At 36.6% G+C, this 21401-nt stretch overlaps 1 protein-coding gene across 4 annotated transcripts in view; it reads left to right on the top strand.

The window, feature by feature from the left end:
- LOC138710351 (probable ATP-dependent RNA helicase DHX34) overlaps positions 1 to 21401 on the top strand; it is a 142482-nt gene that overhangs the window by 65670 nt on the left and 55411 nt on the right. For 2 of the 4 annotated variants that reach the window (XM_069841186.1, XM_069841185.1), the window contains exons 16-19: positions 1917 to 2038; positions 4714 to 4981; positions 6688 to 6839; positions 10066 to 10223. In XM_069841186.1, coding sequence (XP_069697287.1) covers positions 1917 to 2038; positions 4714 to 4981; positions 6688 to 6839; positions 10066 to 10190 — 667 coding nt within the window. In that variant the 3' untranslated portion in view covers positions 10191 to 10223. Of the gene's footprint in view, positions 1 to 1916; positions 2039 to 4713; positions 4982 to 6687; positions 6840 to 10065; positions 12066 to 12810; positions 12888 to 21401 lie in introns of those variants that run through there. The other 2 variants (XR_011335217.1, XM_069841184.1) reach the window with 2 other exon arrangements.

The raw sequence follows: 21401 nt of genomic DNA on the forward strand, positions 1-21401 counted from the left end.
AATAAGGGTGTCTCGAGAATTACTGTAGAGTTGGCAGGGCTGAGCAAAATACTGACATTCAAGTATTTCAAATATAAATACAAAGTACTTCAAAGAATAGTATTTGAAATACAAATACAAAATACTTTTAAAAAATTAACCAAAATACATTTGTATTTAAAATACTCAATATACATTTCTATTTCAAATACTCGATACAATATATGAAGAAATAAGAATGTTACTGAAAATCTAAATATTTTTACCTCGAAGTTTTATATAAACATTTGAACATTCTTCCTTTTCCCAGTCACAGTGAAATTACGCTACATATGAATAATTACTGCTTCCTTAAAAAAAAAAAAAACACTTTCTCAAGAAGTTTATCCCCTTGCTTGTGAATGAATAAATCCTGCAAAACAGAACAGTCTTTCTGGAGGTGCAGAGGAACACAAACTTGTATTATACTTTATGAAAGCTTGTTTCACTATTGGATAATTCTCTAGCGTGCACATTGCCATTGAAGAATTGTATGAGCTCATCCTCTGCAGCAGACAAGTTCTTTTCCTTTTGCTTTTCAAAATCTGTTGTACATAAAAATTGTTTTCATCGTCTTCATCGTCTGAACTGACCAAAAGTGTAGCAGAGAACTGCCCAGCACATATTCTGTGTCCTCTTCTTATCATTTGGTGAGGCAGTGTCAGGTAGCCAGCCATTCATCTTAAATGATGGGTGGAAGCAAGCTGCCTAAAAGCTCAATTTGCTTCTGGGGTCAGATCAAACATCACTTTAAATCTTGATGAAAACGAACTTATTAGGATTGGAGTTACTTGGAATAGATGGCGTAGATTGATAGATAACAGAATATGTAATCTGTTTCTGAGGGAAATTAATGTGGGCAAAGTTGGCCGTAATAGCACGTCTTCTCAGTTTGCATTAAATCAAGGGCTACGGCAATGGGTTTCAGAACTGCACAGTATTCTTCAAAGTACTGAAACTCAACATCTTTGAAGGTTGTCGATCCTAGTTTTTCACATATACGCTTATATCATGTTTGAATTGCAATATTTGAGAGATTGAGTCATAAAGAGAATTCCATCGAGTTGGGCAAGGAAACTTTAATCAATATTTCAAGACATCTGATATAATTTCTGAGGATTTGGGTCTCCTAGACGCATTCCATAATCCTGAACATTTAGCAAGTGTTGGGTGATGGATCCTTGATGCTGTTGGAGATTTCTTCATGGCATTAAGGAGATCAGTTGTAGCAAGAAAACCAAGTGTATGGCTAGCACATCTGAAATGGGTAGGCAAATAAGACAAAAGCTCATTCTTCAAATCCAAATCCAAAATTTGAACAAGAAGAAGAAGAAAGTATTTTGAGTATTTGAAATACAAAATACGTCAATTTTATGTATTTAACCACTTCCCTTATTATCCCGAGTTAACTCAGGTTGCTAACATGTGTCAAAATTTATTAACCCGAGTTAACTTATTTGAGTCCCATTGTCTACTTCATAGTGATTTTTTTAAGTATGTAAGAAAATTAGTGATGTACAGTGATTCTGCAATATTAAATGACCTCTTTACGAAAATAAAAAAATATGACACTTTTTTTCACAAAACTGGTAAAATAAATAGTAAGGGAAGAGGTTAAATACAAAATACTTTCGAAAATCCTTACAAAATACAAAATACAAATGTATTTCAGATACTGCCTAGTCCTGAGAGTTGGTAACCCTCGACACTAACTTAACTTCCCTTCCCAAAGAAATCATTGTAATGATTTCATCACTTTGAAAAATGCACTAAATACACCACTCTGCCAGAATTGAGTCTGTAAACCTCAGATATAATGGTATGGGTGCGTGACATCCACTGGACCACTGATCTGCATTGTATAAAGATTCGTGATGCACTGTTTCATCTGTTTCTAGATTGGTGTGTGATGAGTGGCTGCAGATGGAATTCCCTCTGCCTGAAGCAGCGATGTCACTTCTCTTCAAAGCAGCACGTCTGCGTAACAAGTGGGACCAGCTCCTCAACCTGCGCCTTGAAGGTAACTAACCAGTTGTCTGTTTCAGTCTCAGATTCAAACACGCGTGTGTTTAAGGTGGAACTTTTCATTGATGGTCGGTGTTGGTGCAGATTTCGTTTGAAACACTGTATCTTTGCTGATTGTTCTTTAAGATACACTTAGTTGAAAATAATTGTGGTTCAAATTCTTGTGCCTTTTCATACATGACGATTCTCATTAACGTTTTATAGTGAATGTTTTGAAAGAAAATAGGCTATGATTTGTATTCATTCTTTTGTTTATTATCAACCTTCAGGCACAATGGCCTCTTGTACATTTCCTATTGTTAAAGAACATTTGCTACAATGCCCAGCAATAAAGAAAATAGATGCTGTTTACCATCGTAGCTCACAAATACTATTGGGACGCCCACAGGAGAATGGAAGAAATCCAAGATCCTTAGCATTGATCAACAACAACAACAACATTTCCTGTTGACTTCATCTCTTAGTTGACCTTACGGGATTTATTTTTTCTCTAGATCTGTAGTTCATAATCAATCAACAATCAATCTTCTTAATGTATCCAGCTGTAAAGTCTCATTTTACAAACCTATGGATCAACAATTGGCTCTCTTCTGACAAAGGAAAAATTTTACAGTCTGTACAAAAGAAACCAAATGACCTGGAAATGTACAAAAACTTGCCCAGACATGTTCAAACATTTTTAACAAGAGCCAGAACAGGTCACATTGTCACTCAATTGTACCTACACCGATTTCACATTTCTGATAATCCTACTTGTCTATGGCGTAATAATCATGATGAAGATCTGGAACACATTCTTTTATACTGTCCAACCATAAACCACAAAAGAAGTAAATTAAAATCATCAGTACCATTTGCAGAAGACACAGCCCTGCAGTATATATTGACTACACCCCAACTCTGGCTACTAGCAACAGGCATCTATAATGACCTCCGATCAAAATACCCCTCATTTCTCGCGAAAAACAACAACTGAATAGACTACAGTGGACTATAGTGGACTTTATGTTGTCAGCAAACAGCTGGATACATTAAGAAGATTGATTTGTAGGCCTAAATAAACCGATAAATGTTTATAATGTTTTTGTGATACATATTATTTCTGTGGAGTGTAGAGGAATTATAGTTCCAGCAAGTGCTTATCCAGCACAATCCTGGGTGTGTGAAAATCAGGCATGATATGAAGTAGCTAGTTTTTTCTATGAATCATTCATTTTAGTCCCTTCGTTACAATTAATAATTGTGATCCTATTGTGCTTTTGCAAGACAATGGTAAATTTGGCTTGGTGTCCACTTGTCTCAGAGATTATGGTTGTTTTATATGGGGCCCACGATTTTATTCATTTTCTGAAGAAAGCCATGTTAAGAATTTTTATCACCTGTGAACTCTGAATCTGGTGGCTGGGTACCTGAATTGCTAGAGTGACTGGCTATGGACTGGAAGGTCTGAGGTTCGATCCCGGCTAGTGATGTGATTTTCTCGTTGCTAAATTTCCAGAATGGGCCGAAGTTCACTCAGCCTCCTATCAAATTGAGTACCTGGTCTTTACTGGGTGTAAAAAGGCTTCAGAGTGTGGTGCCAATTCACCACCTCATTCTAGTGCCAAGGTCAAGAAAGCATGGAGCTCTACCTCCATGGCATGAATAGAGGCTATTGTCGGACCATTAAATCTATGCCCCTTCAGCACTGTCGTCGTTCTTGAAAAAGTTAACGCCTGTACTCACTCCATTCCACCCGCTTTCCTCTCACCACATCAAACAGGAGGCCACAAACCTTGCCGAATAGGAATGTTGCCAAACTTCCGTCAAACGGTGTCATAAATAACTGGTCCTCCATGCTACAATATCATTTCTTTCAATCAAAATACATCTTGTATTTCTACATTTTTTAAACCTAAATCCCATGTCTCGAATCATTTTCCATAGCGTTTCTCTCCAACCTTGGAAATTATTGCTTCTCTCACAACCTTCAATAATTTCTTCAATGTCTGTACTTCTTTCTGCACGGTATAAAATTCTTGTATCTTTCTTCTTAAAATATACATCAGTTCATATCATCTACAAGAATTAAAGATTCACTTGGTCTGTTCTTTCCTGGTGATTGTAGCTTTTCATCTCCTGCACAGACTCCCTCTCTCCTGATTTTCTTTATTAGGCGCTCTGACCTGTGTATATAAATTACATAACATGTTATATCAGTATTAGTTAAGTAAGTAGTTTTAATACGTAATCAATTGAAATAAAATAAGCCTCACCTGTAATATCAGTTGCTATTTTCGTTGCCTGAATTATAGAAAACAGATATTGATCTGTTTGTTTCTCTTCATCGAAAATGCTATTATGTACTTGCTTAATAATATTTCGTTCGCCACTCCTTGCTACAGTGTTCATGTTGAATTGACAACACTGGACTGCAAGTGCAAATAAACTGTCCCGCAAGAAGGCTTAAAATTGTGAATAGTGGGGGGAGAGAAAGGGAGAGAGATAGAAAAGAGAGAGATAGGAATGCAGGGAGAGAAATTAATTACCGAGGCTGAGAAGGAATTAGGGTTCAGTTCGCATATCTTACGGGGGCATAGATCCGATGGTCCGACAATACCTTCACCTTTACTTTAGATCTAATGACAAGCATGGTTATTATAGTGAAAATGTGATTTCTGCAACTTGCAGCAACCCAACCCAATGTCATTAACCAGGAAAAGGCATGTGCAGTAGCAAAGAGCTTGGAGGAAGACTTATCCAGTGAGCTGCCTCAGTTCATGCACACAGAGATTGTATACACACTGCGGAGGCTGTTGCCTGCAGACCTGAAGATTATCTATGTGGGACCAGGCAAAAATGAAGAGCCCGTCACTCCAAACCCATTCCTGGACTGGGAGAGCATTCCTCACCCAAGCAAAGGAGGGGTTCGTGTCACTCCATACATCACCTTCAACTGGTGAGTCCTAAGTGTTCAACTTTAGATCTTAAATATGGTCTAGCCCAGTGGTGGGAAAACTGCGGCCTGTGGGCCAAATATGGTCCACGTGTGTTCAATCTGACCTGCAGGATAAATAACTTTTACAATTGATTTCTTATTTTTTGAAAATATAGGTGCCGTGTATGTGAATATTAGACAGAAATTGGCAAGATGCAAAGTTAACGGAAAATTAAGGACAAATTTCACCCTTTATAGTTTATCAAAAATAACAGGCTGTAAGGCTCATTCACAATGAAAATTAAACATAACGTGTTAACTTAAAAATGTAAACATTACGGTAAAATTAAGAACATTCACGATGGGAACATAAACATAACCGCAAAGATACTTGGTAACCATGGAAACATAACGACCGCCATTTCCTCATATTCTGTCGTATACTTCAGCGCTCCACGATTGTGTACTGTTTGCAAATCACATAAGCATAAGCATGAAAGTTTGGAGTTTGCAAACTTTCATGTTAACGTCTAACGGCAATGTTAATGTCAGTGTTTATGTGAATCATTGTGAATGATCCCATTTAGTAGTCTGGGCACAAACTTCTGTGTTTATGTTACGGTTATGTTTAATTTTCATTGTGAATGGGCCTTAAGGGTAGTTGTGGAAGTATTTTTCTGTTCGCATTGTACAATAATAAATCTGTTTGTCATATGTGCTTTTTTAGATTTAAGAAAATGAATATTAGTTTTTAGATATGTATGATTCTATTGCATTATTCAGAAAATGTTGTTGTTGTTGTTTTCTAATGCCAGGCGTTTGACAATAAAGTCATTTGACCTCTTGCACTCCAATATTTTTCAAAGATATTATCATGACCAGCCAATGAAGCACAGATTTTGAGGTGTTCCGAATCCATTTCTTGGTTGGAGCGGTTAAATGGCAAGTTGTAGCCGATTTAAGTGAACACCATATTTTAACGTTTTGGTGGCTACTTCATTCACACACAACCCCCAGAATGTCTGGATGACAACACCTGCTGTTGGTCGACTGTCCATTGGACCTAGCTGGGAGATTTTGTTGATCACCAGCTTTCCCTCCTTAAGGACGATTTTAGTGCCATAGCAGGTCAGCACTAGGAACAGAAAAGTAGAAAGAGGAGGAAGGAAAGGGAAATGAACCCTTAGGCCTCGAATGTTCTAATGCCGTCGGGATCGAAGAAAGTAAGAGTTCAGTCAGAGGACTGGATAGAAAAGGGTAAAGAGGGAATTAGGTATTGGATAGAGGAAAATTATACCAAATTCAGTCATTAACTCATCAAGCTGACCAGAGCTAATGGATGAGTAGCCCTTCCCTTTAGTTCAGCTCGTAAAATTATGCTTACTAACAGCTGCACCACGGGAAGGTAGGGATGGGACATTGGGTATTTGTCCAGGTTGGTTCCTTAAAGCCTTCAATGGGAAGGATTAATGGCTCTCCCCCCTGTATCCTACAGATACCCTTTTGCAGCCAATGTGTTTAACTTATTCATGAGTTCATGATAATCTATTACGTCCGTTTTCAGATTTCAAAAAATGAATATTAAAAAAAAAAATTAATGAAGAGAAGCCTTTGGGCCGCCAAAATATTGTGGTTTTTCATTTGTCCTTTCCTTCCTGTGAAGAAGTGTGCCCATCCCTGGATTAAAATCTTAAATCATACATACAAGTAGTGTATTCTATTTTCAGTCTCACAGAATCCAGTTACTATCCGGAGGACTGCAGTGGTGAAGAGCCTGAAGAAGACTGGCAATGTCCACATTGTGATTTTGCAGCAAATCTGGAGCCTATACAACGACTACAGCACTTGACGACATGCCAGTCAACACAGGACCAACAAAGTGAGTCTGCCTGCCATGTTGGCATTGACTTTTACAAGAAAGTTCGTAACTGTTGTGCTGTGCAGCAGCTTACAAGGAGGCTACTGTTTGGTAATGTCTGTCTTGCAAAACATGGTAACATAATTGAAGAAGTGGATTCCAAAATGTTCTAAGTCCTATTTTTTAAGATTTTAACTTGCTTTATTCACGTTTTAATTTATCCTTTTCAAGCCTATATATAACTGTGTAAGTTTATTTAACAGAATATCCTTAAGCGCTGGTTTTTCTGAACTGACGCATGCGACGTGCGAGATGCGAGGCCCACTCATACAAATTCGGACTACACGAGAGGTAGAGAGTGGTTTCTATAGCTGCGAGATGCGAGGTCTGCATACCTCGCAGTTATAGAAACCACTCACTATCTCTCGTGTAGTTCGGATTTGTGCGAGGCGGGCCTCGCACCCCGCAACTCGCATGCGTCAGTTCAGAAAAACCAAGGCTTAAGTCTTGTCTTAAAATCTGCATATGTTTTTTCAAACGGATCTAAGGGAGTGAAATTTATTTTATCAGTTTTTGTCACTTGGACTTAGGTCAGGTCAGAATTCACTTCTTCAATTATCGTCAGAAACAGTTAAGATTGGATTATTCTTAATATCTTAACAAAATCACTTATTGATTTCACAGCAAGTTACTGGAAATATTTGCTGCCTACACTGGTATTTCCTTAAAAGTTCGAATTTATAGAAATGTCTGGCAATTTATGACTTAACATTGCCTTCTTAATGACACATGACATCATTCGTCATTAAGATACTAATTCTCTCATTATGACTGTTGCAATATGAAAGAAAAAGTGCCATTTTCGAACGACTCAGAATATAATTAAAAATGTGGAATGGAAAGAATATTTGAATAGTTTATTGTTTTCATTTATTAATGTCACAGATTGTATTACACACTTTTTATCCATTGTCACTGTCTGAGTGACATTATTTGACAAGTCGCATTAAACACAGTATAAGATAAGTTATAAAATCACTTACCTTAGACTGTTTGCTAATAAATAGTGAGCTCTTGTTTTCATTTCTTACCTTGATATGTATCAACATTCTGACGAACAAAATTTATTTATAATGAGACTTTATTGTCAGATGAAGAAATGCAGAGAGTGAAGAAAAGATTTTAATAATCAAGAAATATACAAAGTGTTTGAGTGACTGTTACAGACTTTTAGGAGTAGTAGAAGTGATCAACATGAATGATTTTCATATAGGAACCCATGTCCGGAAGCATTTTGTTTAGTTACAAACTTTGATGTGTGTGGTAACTGGTCTAATTAACACAGGAGAGCGTGGTAAAATAAATAATTTTTTTTTTTTATGTACTGGTATGCTATGATGTTGTTATGGTGGTTTGTAAACATTACAAACTTCACATGAATAGGTACAATATCTTATTTACAGCGTATACATTAAAATAGCCATCTGGCATTGAACTGATGGCCAGTACACCTCACCTCAGTAGCTGTTCTTCTTGTATGATGTTAGGCTTATTTGGATTAAGCATTACATACAGACAGTAATTTTGGTTTGTTTAGTTTCTTGTTATCATGGGAAGACACTTTAAAAAAAAAACTTGCTGATATGGTTTTCATTTATGAAAGAGCAAATGGAAATGGAAGAAAAGCTGCAACACTTTATCAGTTAAAATATAATTTACGATGTTAACTAGCTCATACCATGCATTTGCAGGAACAGGAAGTCTGAAACCAAACTTCAGAGAGATGGCCTTGAATTCGATGTTAGCTGGCTGTGCTGACTATACATATGAAGGCTTGTAACTACCAAATGGAATGTTTCTGGACATGGGTTTCAGTGTGAAAATTGTTCATATTGAGCACCTCTCAATCAATCAAACTCCTGTATCTCCTCATGAGGAGCATAGGGCATTCACAAAGTGCCTCCATCAGACCCTATTTGTAGCCAACTTCTTCACTTCGCTCCATGTTTTCCCCTCCCTAGCAATTTCCTCCAAAACTGTTCTCTTCCATGAATTTTTTGGCCTTCCTCTTGTTTTACTACCCTGGGGGTTCCAATCCAAAGCCATTCTTTCTACTTCTCCATCTTCTTTCCTGATTGTGTGCCCTATCCAATTCCACTTTTGTCTTTTGATTTCTTTTGTGATTTCTTTCTGATTTGTTATCTTCCATAGTTCTGAGTTTGTGATTATATCTGGCCATCTAATTTTTAAGATTCTTCGTAAACATCTATTAACAAATGTTTTCAGTTTATTTTGTATAATTTTACTTGTTTTCCATGTCTCACGACCATATAATAAGACTGATTTCACATTACTGTTAAAGATTTTAATTTTTGTATATCTAGATATAATATAAGATTTCCATATTGGGTACAACTGGACAAATGCACTATTTGCATTTTTATTCGGTTCTTTACATCCTCAAAGGCTCCACCATCTTGTCAATTATACTACCCAAATATTTAAATTCTTGAACAATATCAGTGGTATTATTTATTATAACTTTATCTGTCTTTTTACTATTTAATCTCATTTCTTTAGTTTTCTTTACGTTTATTTTCATATGAGCTCCTTTTATTACTTCTAATAAAGTATTGACTTTATTCTGCATGTCACCAAAACTATGGAAGAGCAAACAGATATAATCAGCAAAATCCAGATCTTCCAAGGTATCGTTTAATTCCCATCTTATACCTCTTCTAGCATTGCCAACAGACCTTTCCATAATATCATTCATAATAATCAGAAATATGATCGGAGTAAGAATACAACCCTGTTTCACTCCGCATGTAGTTGCTATATTTTCTGACAGCATACCTTTGTGTATGACATTACAAGTATAGTTTTCATACATAAGTTTAATTAGTCTACAAATTTTTTCTGGTATACCAAATTTTGTTATTGTTCTCCATATATAATCTCTATTAAGCGAGTCAAACGCTTTTTCAAAATCGATAAATAGTAAATATAAGGTACTTTTCCATTCATTGCATTGTTCACAGATTATTTGATCACCTCTACTATCACTAAAAGTTTGTAACAATGTCATTTAAACACCCTGTAGATACAAAATAGTGTTCGAACAACAATACATTGAACTTTGTCTCATGGAAAGTAAATGCTAAACAAATAGTGAAATAAATTGTTGTCGATTTGAATAAAGCAGTTGTTGACATCATCATGGCTTGTTCCGACTTGTTATTTACAGAAGCAGTGGAAGAAGAATTCCAGAGGAGAAAGCCAAATTCCCAAGCCTACGAGTGTGCACAGTGCAACAAAACTCTGTATCTCACACCAACAGAAATCCTGCGGCATAAAAAGCAGCACCAGTAGCTGCACCTTCCACACACTTCACAGAAATATTGGGTAAGATGGACAATCAAATAGGTAGCTGACAGTAGTATCAATTAGTATCAGTCGTACTGTCCCTAACCTGTATTATTGATATTTGAGTTATTTTTTTTAAGCATGTGAAATGCCTTCATTCTCAAAACCGCACATTATCATATTTGCTCATTAATGTTTTACATGTTTTGCTGCATTAATTTCTTTAGTATGTTATTTATACAGTAATGTGAAAACAGGTCCCAAGCATAGAACTGAAGGTAACACCACTGTTTACTGTCGATACTGACATGTGTGGGGGAAGGAGGCAGCACAGTCACAATCAATGCATACTCGTTTGTTTCTTTTTTGTGCTGGAAGTGCGTGTATTAGTCAAACATCTGAAATTGAGCTGAGTAAGGAAGAGTAGAGAGGCGTGGTTCGTTTTGACTGCTGAGGGTGCTGGAGGACGAGAAATTCATAATCGCAGGTTTATTGTGTATGACGAACACTGCATGTCATGTTCACGTGTGCTGGAGTGGCATAAGGGATTCCGAGATAGACGCAGGTCACTGCAGGAAGGTCATGATGATTTTCTTCGACTGCAAGGGCCCACTGCTTGTCGACTTTCTCGAGCATGGAGCTACAATCAATGCGCATCACTATGAAGAGACTTTGCAGGAACTGAGGCACTCCATAAAGTCGAAACGCCCTGGAATGCTATCAAATAGCATTATCCTTCTCCATGATAACATCCGTCCTCATACTGCCTAACGGGGAGTTGGGATATGCTTCAGAAAGTTGGCTGGGAAACACTTCAACAGCTGCCGTACAGCCCAGATCTTTCCCCATGTGATTTCTAGATTTTTGGCGACGACATTTTGTAATGGACGAGGATGTGTGCAAATGGGTAACATTGTGATTCCATCAGCAGCCTTAAAGACATATAGACAGTCTTGTCTCCTAGCGGGATAAATATATTGACAGTTACGGAGATTATTTTTGAACGTATAAATGTTCATTGACACTTTTTGGTGTACCCTTTGTAGCATGTTTTCAACTACCACTCATAGACATAGCATATAAATTTAAACATTAGCCTGCACCCAAATAAATAATTTATGCTATTCAGACAATAGAAAAAGTTGGTAGTCCACTTGAGTTTGCTGTCATTGAAGAAGTAAGATCTAATTACAAACTACTCAAAATAAAATTTCAACAGATAATTCTGCAGTGGGTCCCTGTCTATGTAGGATTGGTATAAAAGAGAAAACTGACCAGTTAACTGAAAAAGGTACGGGTATCCGAACGAAACAGACATGCACACTCAACGAAAAACTAAATACCATTAAAGTTAATGTAGAACAGAAATATTAGAGTACTCTCAACAAAGAAATACAAAACAAAACCACTTCAATACAGTCGAAACGGAAAACAGAGCCATAAACCAAAATTCAAGAAAGGAAGTAGTGGCTTACTTTAGACTAGCTACAGGCCATGATTGCTTGAGAGAACATCTGTGAAGATTCGGACTTATAGGGGACAATTATGCATATTATGTTCCACTGGAAAAATATTAAATGGAATGGCCAGAGCTGAGTAAGTGTGTTGCTGACAAGAAGATACATAAACTAAATTGGCTGATGTAATCAAGATCCCTCACATTAGATCAGTAACAAGAACACTTATCATTTTTCACAATGTAAAGAAATTTTACTTTTTTTTTTTTTGTAATCCCCAAATAAGAAATCCGACTTTATAAAATGCATGTTTAAGTAGGTGTATGTAATAATTTTTTGTAGAAATTCACATTAATATTTATTCGTATTTTGCAGTTGCTTGTAATATTTTGTTATTCACAGTATTAAAACATTGTTAGTGATTTGCAGTATTACCTTCTTTGAAAACATCCAGCTAAAGAATCAGATTCCTGCCTATGCCTTTTCTCCTTTCTGAATACTATTGTATATTGACCCAGACAGGATATAGTATACTGTTTTTATTTGGAAAACGTATTATATGTCTTTCACGTCTTAAATTTTATGTTACCTTGTTAACATGTTAACAATACAAACAAACAAACAAATACAACCACACAGGCATATACAAACACAAATGTAACACTTGCAACCATTTCTACATAGGCCAGACAGGCAAATCATCTCAAACACATTACAAAGAACACTTCAAAGCCATAACAAAATTACAAAACACTTCCACATATGCAGAACACATCACAAATGCTAACCACACATACAGAAACATCAACACAGGCATGGTAATTCTACACATCCAACCAAAAGCCAGAAACTAAACACACTAGAACAATACGAAATATACAAACACACAAAAACACATCCAAATGAAATTTTCAACACACAACTCAATTTCAGAACACACACACTCTTTGATTCCACATTACACTACACTACAGGAAACAAAACAAAAGGCGCCAAGACCAGCAACGACCAGTTTTTATGATGGCCAATAGCAGGACGAAACATGTTAACAAGGTAATATAAAATTTAACACGTGAAAGAAATATAATACGTTTTCCAAAGTTATATAGTGTTTAAAGTTGTGTAATCAAGATGTATAATGTTTTTATTTATTTTACTTCCCCCAATAGGGGGCTGCTTTTGCAAATAAAGTATACAAGGAAACAATAGAAAATGTAAAAAGAAGAGAAAAGTATGTATAATACAGGTCAGTCGCCCATCAAATCAATATAATCTGTTACGATGGATACACATGATTCCGTAGAATGTAAATGGAGTATTTCATTGCAATAATATTGTTTTCAATAATTTAAAAAAATTCCGATTCTAATTATTGGTCCTGTTTTGCATTTGTGATGAAGAAATAAATGTACAGAATAACTTTGTCTATAAAAAAATTAAGTTTCCACAGAAAAATGAAGTCTCTTTATTTTACTTTGTTTTGAGAATGGCTAGATTTTGCTTAATTTTACAAAATAATTCATGTAACTATCTTCACGTCCTGAAATTTTCGGTTGAAAAGTTTGTGATAGGATGAATAATTCTGCAGGTAATAATTTTATTTAGAAAAACAGTCATTTTCATTCTATTTCCATTATGGCTAGAATTACTTTAATTTTACAGAGTGATTCATATGAATTTTTATGCGCCTAAGATTTTTGTCTGACGACTTTTAAGCCCTTGGGAAACAAGAATATGAAATGGTTATTATTTGGCACTGTGGAGTGTGGGACAATCCCACACACACTTAGACTGTGTGCTACATCTAAATTTCGATATAAGAAATGGTCGAATAGTGTGACATGCTAACTTATTGCCATTCCTACTTAAGTGACATCATGTTGAAATTTTTGTAATATTTTATTCATGTGATACTTAAGTATAAATGTTTCACGTTAAGAAATTTCCATTACTGGTACTTTGATCTTACATTCGTGGTGTTAGAAAAAAACAGTAAAATAGTTCTTATGAAAAGAGAATGTTAACTTTATAAAAAAAAATATTGTTTTTAACCAATGATATAAACACTGTTATATATCGGATTTATAAAATAAAACCATCTGGCCTTCAATAAGGGTGACCACAAGAATCTAGAAAACAAATACATATATAAAAGTATAGAATGAAACAATGAAAATGCATACAATAAATTTCTAAAGAAAATTAAAATGAATCATATTACTTGAAATAGAGATGAAATTGCAAAATTTGAATTGAGCCCTTTAGAATTTCTCTAAGGATTTTCCAACATTGTAAAATGTGAATCCGTTTGATTTTAAAAGGTTATAGGTGTATTTGGAGGTGGTACCACGAACTCCAAAAAGAAGTCTGTGTACTGACCAACGATTAACCATGAATGTTATACTGCTTGGGAAAATAAGGAATGCAAGATTCTTCTCATCATCAGTAAGTTTTGGCTGTCGTGCATCTCTTTCAAACCGATAGTCGGGTCTAGTATTGTTCTGCGTTCTTTTTTCTATCAATGACAACAATATCTGCTCGTCTTGTTGAATCATCTTCCGAGATACAATGCACTTCTTCATGGACTTCTAATCTTTGTTGTCTTAGGATGTCAGCAAGCAATATCCTTACCCTGTGATGGCGGTTGTTCCGCAGTAACTCAGTCTTTCGATAGAAACCCAACACATGTCCAAGTGTTTGTCTTGTCACAGCCTGGGTGGCAGCAACAGGTTGTGTTGAATGCTCTACCTGGGACTGACCATACTGCAGAAAGGTTGCGTGACATCTTCACTGCATTAATATATTCAGATGATGACAGGCCCTTTTTATTGAATATCCAGGAATTTGTCATAGGGCATTCTGCTTAAAAACTGACTCCTTTACCCTCATGCAGCAGTGGACACCATGAAGAAAAAGATCTTTTCCTTAGGATTTCTCTCAGTTACTGTCCTTTCTTTAAGTTCGGAAATTCATTTTCAGAGACATTACGATTAGTTAAAGCATGTTGTCTTTCTTTGTTAAGATCCCTGACAAAATTTAAATAGATGTGATTTACATGTAGAAATTGAATGCATGTATTAAAATGTTGAATGCTAGCTTCCCACTCTACTCGATTGAAACCAAACCCTCGAAATTTTCCAGAAGCGTAGATCATGGCATTAGGAGTGTCATCAGGAAACATCATTATTTCCTTCACAGCACTTCTTATAAGTTTATCAGTATATCTTAAAAATGCTTTAGAGATCTGGGTTAGACGAGTCTTGGCCATATAAATTCGTTGATAATCTTGATCTTTTGTTCTGCCTTAAGTAATTGTGATTGTGTCAAAGAATGCAGCTCTGAACTCAGAGATGAAAATACTTTCCTTTTATCAAAACAGATTTTATCATTAAAGTTTACACCTAAATATCGGATTTGCCCTTTTTTATTTTGAAGTGATGAAATAGCTGAACCCTATAGAGAGAATATTTGTCCACTGGATAAGAGGCCTTTTCGTAGAACAATGCATTCGCTTTTATCTGGATTAATTTGAAGATCAATAGTGGCAAGACTGCTTTCAGCTTGGTTGACTAATGAGCAGGGAAAGGAAGTTCATGCCCTAAAACGTGAAGAATATGTATGCATTTATGTCGTAAAAATAGATAAATATGGTACAAAATATGCATTATCAGTCTGAGATTATTTTGACAGAATAATAAGGTATAGGTAACTTACGTTTAGTGTATGGATTTTGAAGTGCTTGCTTGCTGAATGCTCCATTTATGCTGTTACAGTTCACAACTAAGCAGTGACGTATGTTTTCTGTTGTCATTCTTCGCCTGTTGTCTCTCAGCATAGCTTTGTAGTGCGAAAAAATTTGTTCTACATCACAAGAAGTAAGAGAGGCTTGCACAAAAGCTGTGAGCTGTTCTACAGAAAATGTTATTGGTTTTTGGGGTATTTTTCCTTCTAGAATATCTTGAATTTCTTTAAGTTGATAATAGCCAGGGTTTTTGGAAAGAATATTTGCTGTTTTCTCGTTCACTTTATCTCCTACATTTCCTGGAACTGATGTTAAACTGGATATTGTTCTATCGAAATCTGCTAAAGACTGCAGTGAAGGAATACCAATTGCTAACTTGAGAGGCTCCCTATGAGGGCGTCATCGTTACGTTCAAAATTCATAAACATAAATCAGTCGTGTTTGCGAGGTTACACACTTTGAAAAATGAGGGAAAGACAAATAAACATACATAATATGCAGTTTCCCTGGATAAATGTTAAAATATGATACTTTTATAAATAAAGGCAAAATATGCACTTTTATGCATTGTATTCAGAAATTAGTGATTCATGTAGATAATCTTTCAGCATATTCACACAAAGAGAACAAATATGCAAATGCATGAACTTCCTTTCCCTACTAATGAGGTAGCATGTTTTTCAGAAGAACTTAATGCCAAGTCATCTGCAAATGCAAGGGCAGATAAATTAGGAAGTTCTGTGTATCCATATGCTTTTGAGATATCAGGATCTGTCAGATTTTGAAGTACACCATCTAAGGTTAAGTCGAACAATATGGGAGACAAAGGAGAACCTTGAGAAACTCCACAACATACGAGGCCTGTCTAAAATGTATCCGACCTTAAATTTTCCCGCGCAAAGTAGTGATTCTAAGGCGGCGCCACTGTGCACGGTGGAAGGAGGAACCGTAATGTGCATGCTTGAATTTTTTCACTGCATTCGCTTGTGCCAGTCACTGGCTGGTGGTCGCCAAGTAAGGTGCTGTTCTAAGTGTTTGTCGGATTTAGTTTTCTCGCAAGATGACTGAACGAATTGAGCAAAGATACTGCATCAAATTTTGTCAAAAGTTTGGTGATTCTCAAAGTCAAACAATTCGTAAGATTCAGCAGGTGTTTGGGGAAGATGCGATGGGTGTAACACAAATTAAGGAGTAGTTCAACCGATTCAAAGATGGCCGCACATCAGCGGAGAGTGAGCAGCGTTGTGGCAGGCCCCAAACTGCTCGGAGTGCAGCTGTTGTTGAGAGGGTGCGAAATTTGGTGATGGCAGATCGTCGTTTGACCGTGGGGGAGATTGCCGAAGAGGTTGGAATGAGTAAAGATTCTGCACATGCAATTTTGCGTGATGATTTGAACATGAACCGAGTGGCTGCGAAATTCGTGCCCAAGTTGTTGTCCCCGGACCAAAAAGACCTCCGTCATGACGTTGCACAGGACCTTCTGGACACCGCCAACACTGATCCTGGGTTTCTGAACACCGTGATAACTGGAGATGAGTCATGGGTGTACAGGTACGACCCAGAAACAAAAAGACAATCGTCGCAATGGAAGCATCCCGAGTCTCCAAGGCCGAAGAAAGCGCGGCAGGTGCGAAGCAAAATCAAGGTGATGCTGACTGTTTTCTTTGATGTCCGTGGAATTGTGCATCACGAATACGCACCGGAAGGACAAACGGTGACAAAGTAGTACTATCACGATGTTCTCTGGCGACTCTGTGATGCAGTTCGGCGCAAAAGACCAGACATGTGGACGGCGAACAACTGGCACTTGCATCACGACAACGCCCCCGCACATTCATCCCAACTGATCCACACTTTCTTGGCCAAACATGGAATTACAACCGTTCGCCAACCTCCCTACTCTCCAGACCTGGCTCCTTGCGACTTCTGGTTGTTTCCAAAATTGAAGACACCACTGAAAGGATTCCGTTTTGAGAGTAGAGAAGAGATAATGCGGAACGCGACGACGGAGCTGAACACCATTCCAAAAGAAGACTTCCAGAGATGTTTCCGGCAGTGGAAGGATCGGTGGGCTAAGTGTGTGCAAGCACAAGGGGCCTACTTTGAAGGGGATTAGGGTCAGGTATTTGAAATATTTTTTCTGGCTAAAGGTCGGATACTTTTTAGACAGGCCTCGTATAATGATTGGTTTTGGTTTCTTAAAATCCGCCTCTATCTGGATGATGTTTTCAATTAAAGTTTTGATCACAACATAGAGATTATGTGGGCGACGTAATGAATGCAGAGTTTATAATATGTGGTCATATCTTATGGAATCAAATGCTTTGACACATCTAAGAAAACAATAGTGCAATTTTTTCTGTTTCGTTTGGCTGATTTAAGACATCCATTTATTATAGAGGAATTTATATGGGTTCCAGGAATAAGCATGAAACCCGATTGGAAAGGGTTTAGACTGAATGGCTCATAATTTAGAATCAATCACTCGTTCAAAAATTCTTCTAATCACTGAAAAAATAGTGATAGGTTGCTACTCCTTAATGTTATTTGCATCACCTCATTTATAAGTAAGTATTGTTCGTGCCATTTTCAGTTGCTTAGGTATATAATTAAATTTAAGCATGGCATTGGATAGCAAAGTAAGAAATTTTGTAGTTTTGAGATGTTTCAAGACTCGAACAGTCAGGACTAGGAGCTGTGTCGACTTTAATACCAAAGAGTGCCTTATGAATTTCATCTTCACTAATTAGAATATCTTCAGAAAAGTCATGATGAGAAGGTTCCTCAGAAAAAGAAGAAGATAGATTATTTTCTTTGCTAAATGTTTTAGTGAAATGTTCCGTTATGGAAGAAATTGGGATTTTGCATGACTGCTTATTTGATACTGTCAAGATTTTTCGGGCAACTCGGCATCTATGATTGTAGAAATTGTATTGAGCGACCTTAAACTCATATTTTCTATGTTGAATCTTTCGTACACTACTTTTAACACTTGGAATATAAATAATTGATTAAATGGCTATCTTACTCGTGTTAATTGTGTAAGCATGTGCGGCTTACAGCTGTTTCGGTGCTTCTTCACACCATCCTCAGAGCCTACTAGATCTCGGCGTCATCTCGAAATGGTGTGAAGAAGCACCGAAACAGCTGTAAGCCGCACATGCTTACACAATTAACACGAGTAAGATAGCCATTTAATCAATTATTCATATTTTCTCTTATTTTTTTCCCCGTTGTCTCTTTGTTGTCCTCTGTGGATTACAAGAAGATTTATAAGTATGCGAGCTTTTCTGTTTATTAGATTTACGATAGTTGAAGCATCGAATTGCAAGGTGAACAGGTCCTGGCAGCTCCACTATTTGATTAACAAAAAATGTTAGCACATCAGCAGTTAATCTTTCGAGATCATCTTTATTTCCATCTAATAGTATGTCGGAAGTTTTGTTTACCATTCTTGCATAATATAACTTTCAGTAGGACTATCTTGTTGATGGTAATTATTAATGAACCTTTCTGAGGTGTTATGGTTAACATTATCATTAGCTAATTGCGAATTTGATATTACATTTGATGTTTGATATTTAGCAGCTAATGTGTGTCTCCTGGATTGTGGGTGCGCTTTTCCAACATGAATCTTAATTCCCAAATTCGATTTACATGTTTTTTTTACAAACTGGACATTCAAAACACACTGTTGACTCATTATCATCCTGATATTCATTATTCATGAGCAAATCTATATTGAACTGCAGATATAATATGTATTTTGTGATTGTTATTTCTGTTGCCATACAGAATTTAATAATAAATGTTCAGTCTATTACTGAAGATGAAAACAGCACCAAAAAAATTATTTCACCATTAAAACTCGCAGCCACGAAGCCTCGAACACTATCAATGATTAACAAGAAACAGTATTACAAGTTTTATATAATATATGCTAAACTAGGGTGAAACCTAGTAAGGAAACAAAGCATTAATAAGAAGTTTAAGGCCTTGGATGGGGTTCAAGTGCACGGTGAACCTATATAATATACCATTTTATGTGTAAGCACAAAATTCTGATTGAACCCCTCTCTCCAGGGAGAAATTCTGTATATGACACCGGTTACATTACGTGATGCATTTGTGATAATAATATGACATAAGTGTTGAACAACCAAAGCTCTTTGGACATACAAACCAAGTACTTTTATAGCACTGCATCAGTTACTTTATAACTTACAAAATATTGGTGGTATAAATTACGAACTTGTAATTTACCAGAAACATGAAATGGAGTAAATCTGATGTCTCACACTCTCGATTGCTGAAGAGTGCTGTAGCAACTATCTAGGTAGAGTAGGTCTTGGTGAAGATACACCACTATGATGTATCGTAAGAAATAGTATATTATACGATTTTTTATACGACCAGGAGTAAATTGTCGTATTTTATTTCTGAAATTCCTATTATTGAAGTTCACTGGAGCTATTTTATTGAGTGCATACACACAGATGTAAAGGAAATGTCATAGCAACGATTGATATGTTTCATTGTTACATTACTTTTCAAAGAAGAGAAATACTACATTCTCTTCCTTCAGAGGAAATGTTATATTTCTCTCGCAATTTTGGTAACCTAGAAACTGACCATTACTCCCAGTCGTAAAAAAATACTATTTTCGTACGTAATGCTTCTGTGAGGACTGCTGGTGACCTAATCTTTGGGAAATTCAATGACTCATGGAGCCACATGGTGGCTAAATATAGAGTATTGTCCACACCTGTGGAGTAATGGTCAGTGCGTCTGGCTGTGAAACCAGGTGACCCGGGTTAGAATCCCAGTCGGGGCAAGTTACCTGGTTGAGGTTTTTTTCAGGGTTTTTCCCTCAACACAATATGAGCAAATGCTGGGTAACTTTCGGTGCTGGACCCCGGACTCATTTCACCGGCATTATCACCTTCATATCATTCAGCCACTAAATAACCTGAGATGTTGATACAGCATCGTAAAATAACCCAATAAAATATGTAAAATATTACAATTTCATAATTTTATTTTGAAACAACTATTCTTGGTAACTATAAAAATAATTTATTGTATTATTCAGTTATAGTATTCTCTCCTTCTAAGTTTGATGCATTGAGTTCACGTTATGAATTGTTGGTTACTCTATCAGTAGTTTGTGTTCCAAGAATATAAGTTCCATCTTCCATCAACTCATTACAAATACAGGGTTGCCAAATTTACGTTAGGATCAGATGCGAGAATGATTATATATCTTTTTCAGTAGCCATTATTACAAAAAAAGGATTGTCAACATTTTTTTCATCGGTAGTCTACAATTTGTAATATATAAAGAAGCCATTTTCTTCATAGGTCTGGCATGTCTGTGATTAAGCAAGCATTCATGTTCACTACAATTATAATCTACTGCAAGTATGAGGGGGATCCAGGAAATAACGACCGTTCGCGCATACCCGCCACGCAGCTGACTCCCCTTCCTTGTTTGAAGGTCAGCTGGCTTCCTTAACATGTGTTCTCATAATGTTGTGAGTACTGGTTGCAACAAGTTGCCATTGTGCATTTTGTGTTACTTCAAAATGAACGACGTGATTGATAATCCCGCCGACTGTGAGGTGAGGAGTGTGATTCGATTTTTGAATGCCTGACATTTGAAACCTGCAGAAATTTACCGGCAATTGAAAAAAGTGTATGGTGATACTGTAATGAATGAAAGAAATGTGAGAAAATGGTGCGAAATGTTCAACAATGGGTGAACAAATGTCCACGATGAAACTCGACCCGGACGCCCATCACTCATCACAGAAGACCTGAAGATTAAAGTGAATGACAGAATCTTGCAAGACAGGCGCACATCATTCGACGAATTGCATATTGCCTTTCCTGACATTTCTCGTTCTTTGCTTGGTGAAATTGTGTCGCAACATCTTGGCTACCACAAAATCTATGCACGATGGGTTCCACGGCAACTGAGTGACCAACACAAAACTCAGAGAATGGCCTCAGCATTGA

Source organism: Periplaneta americana, chromosome 12, assembly GCF_040183065.1.
Source record: "Periplaneta americana isolate PAMFEO1 chromosome 12, P.americana_PAMFEO1_priV1, whole genome shotgun sequence".
NCBI classification, from domain to species: Eukaryota; Metazoa; Arthropoda; class Insecta; order Blattodea; family Blattidae; genus Periplaneta; species Periplaneta americana.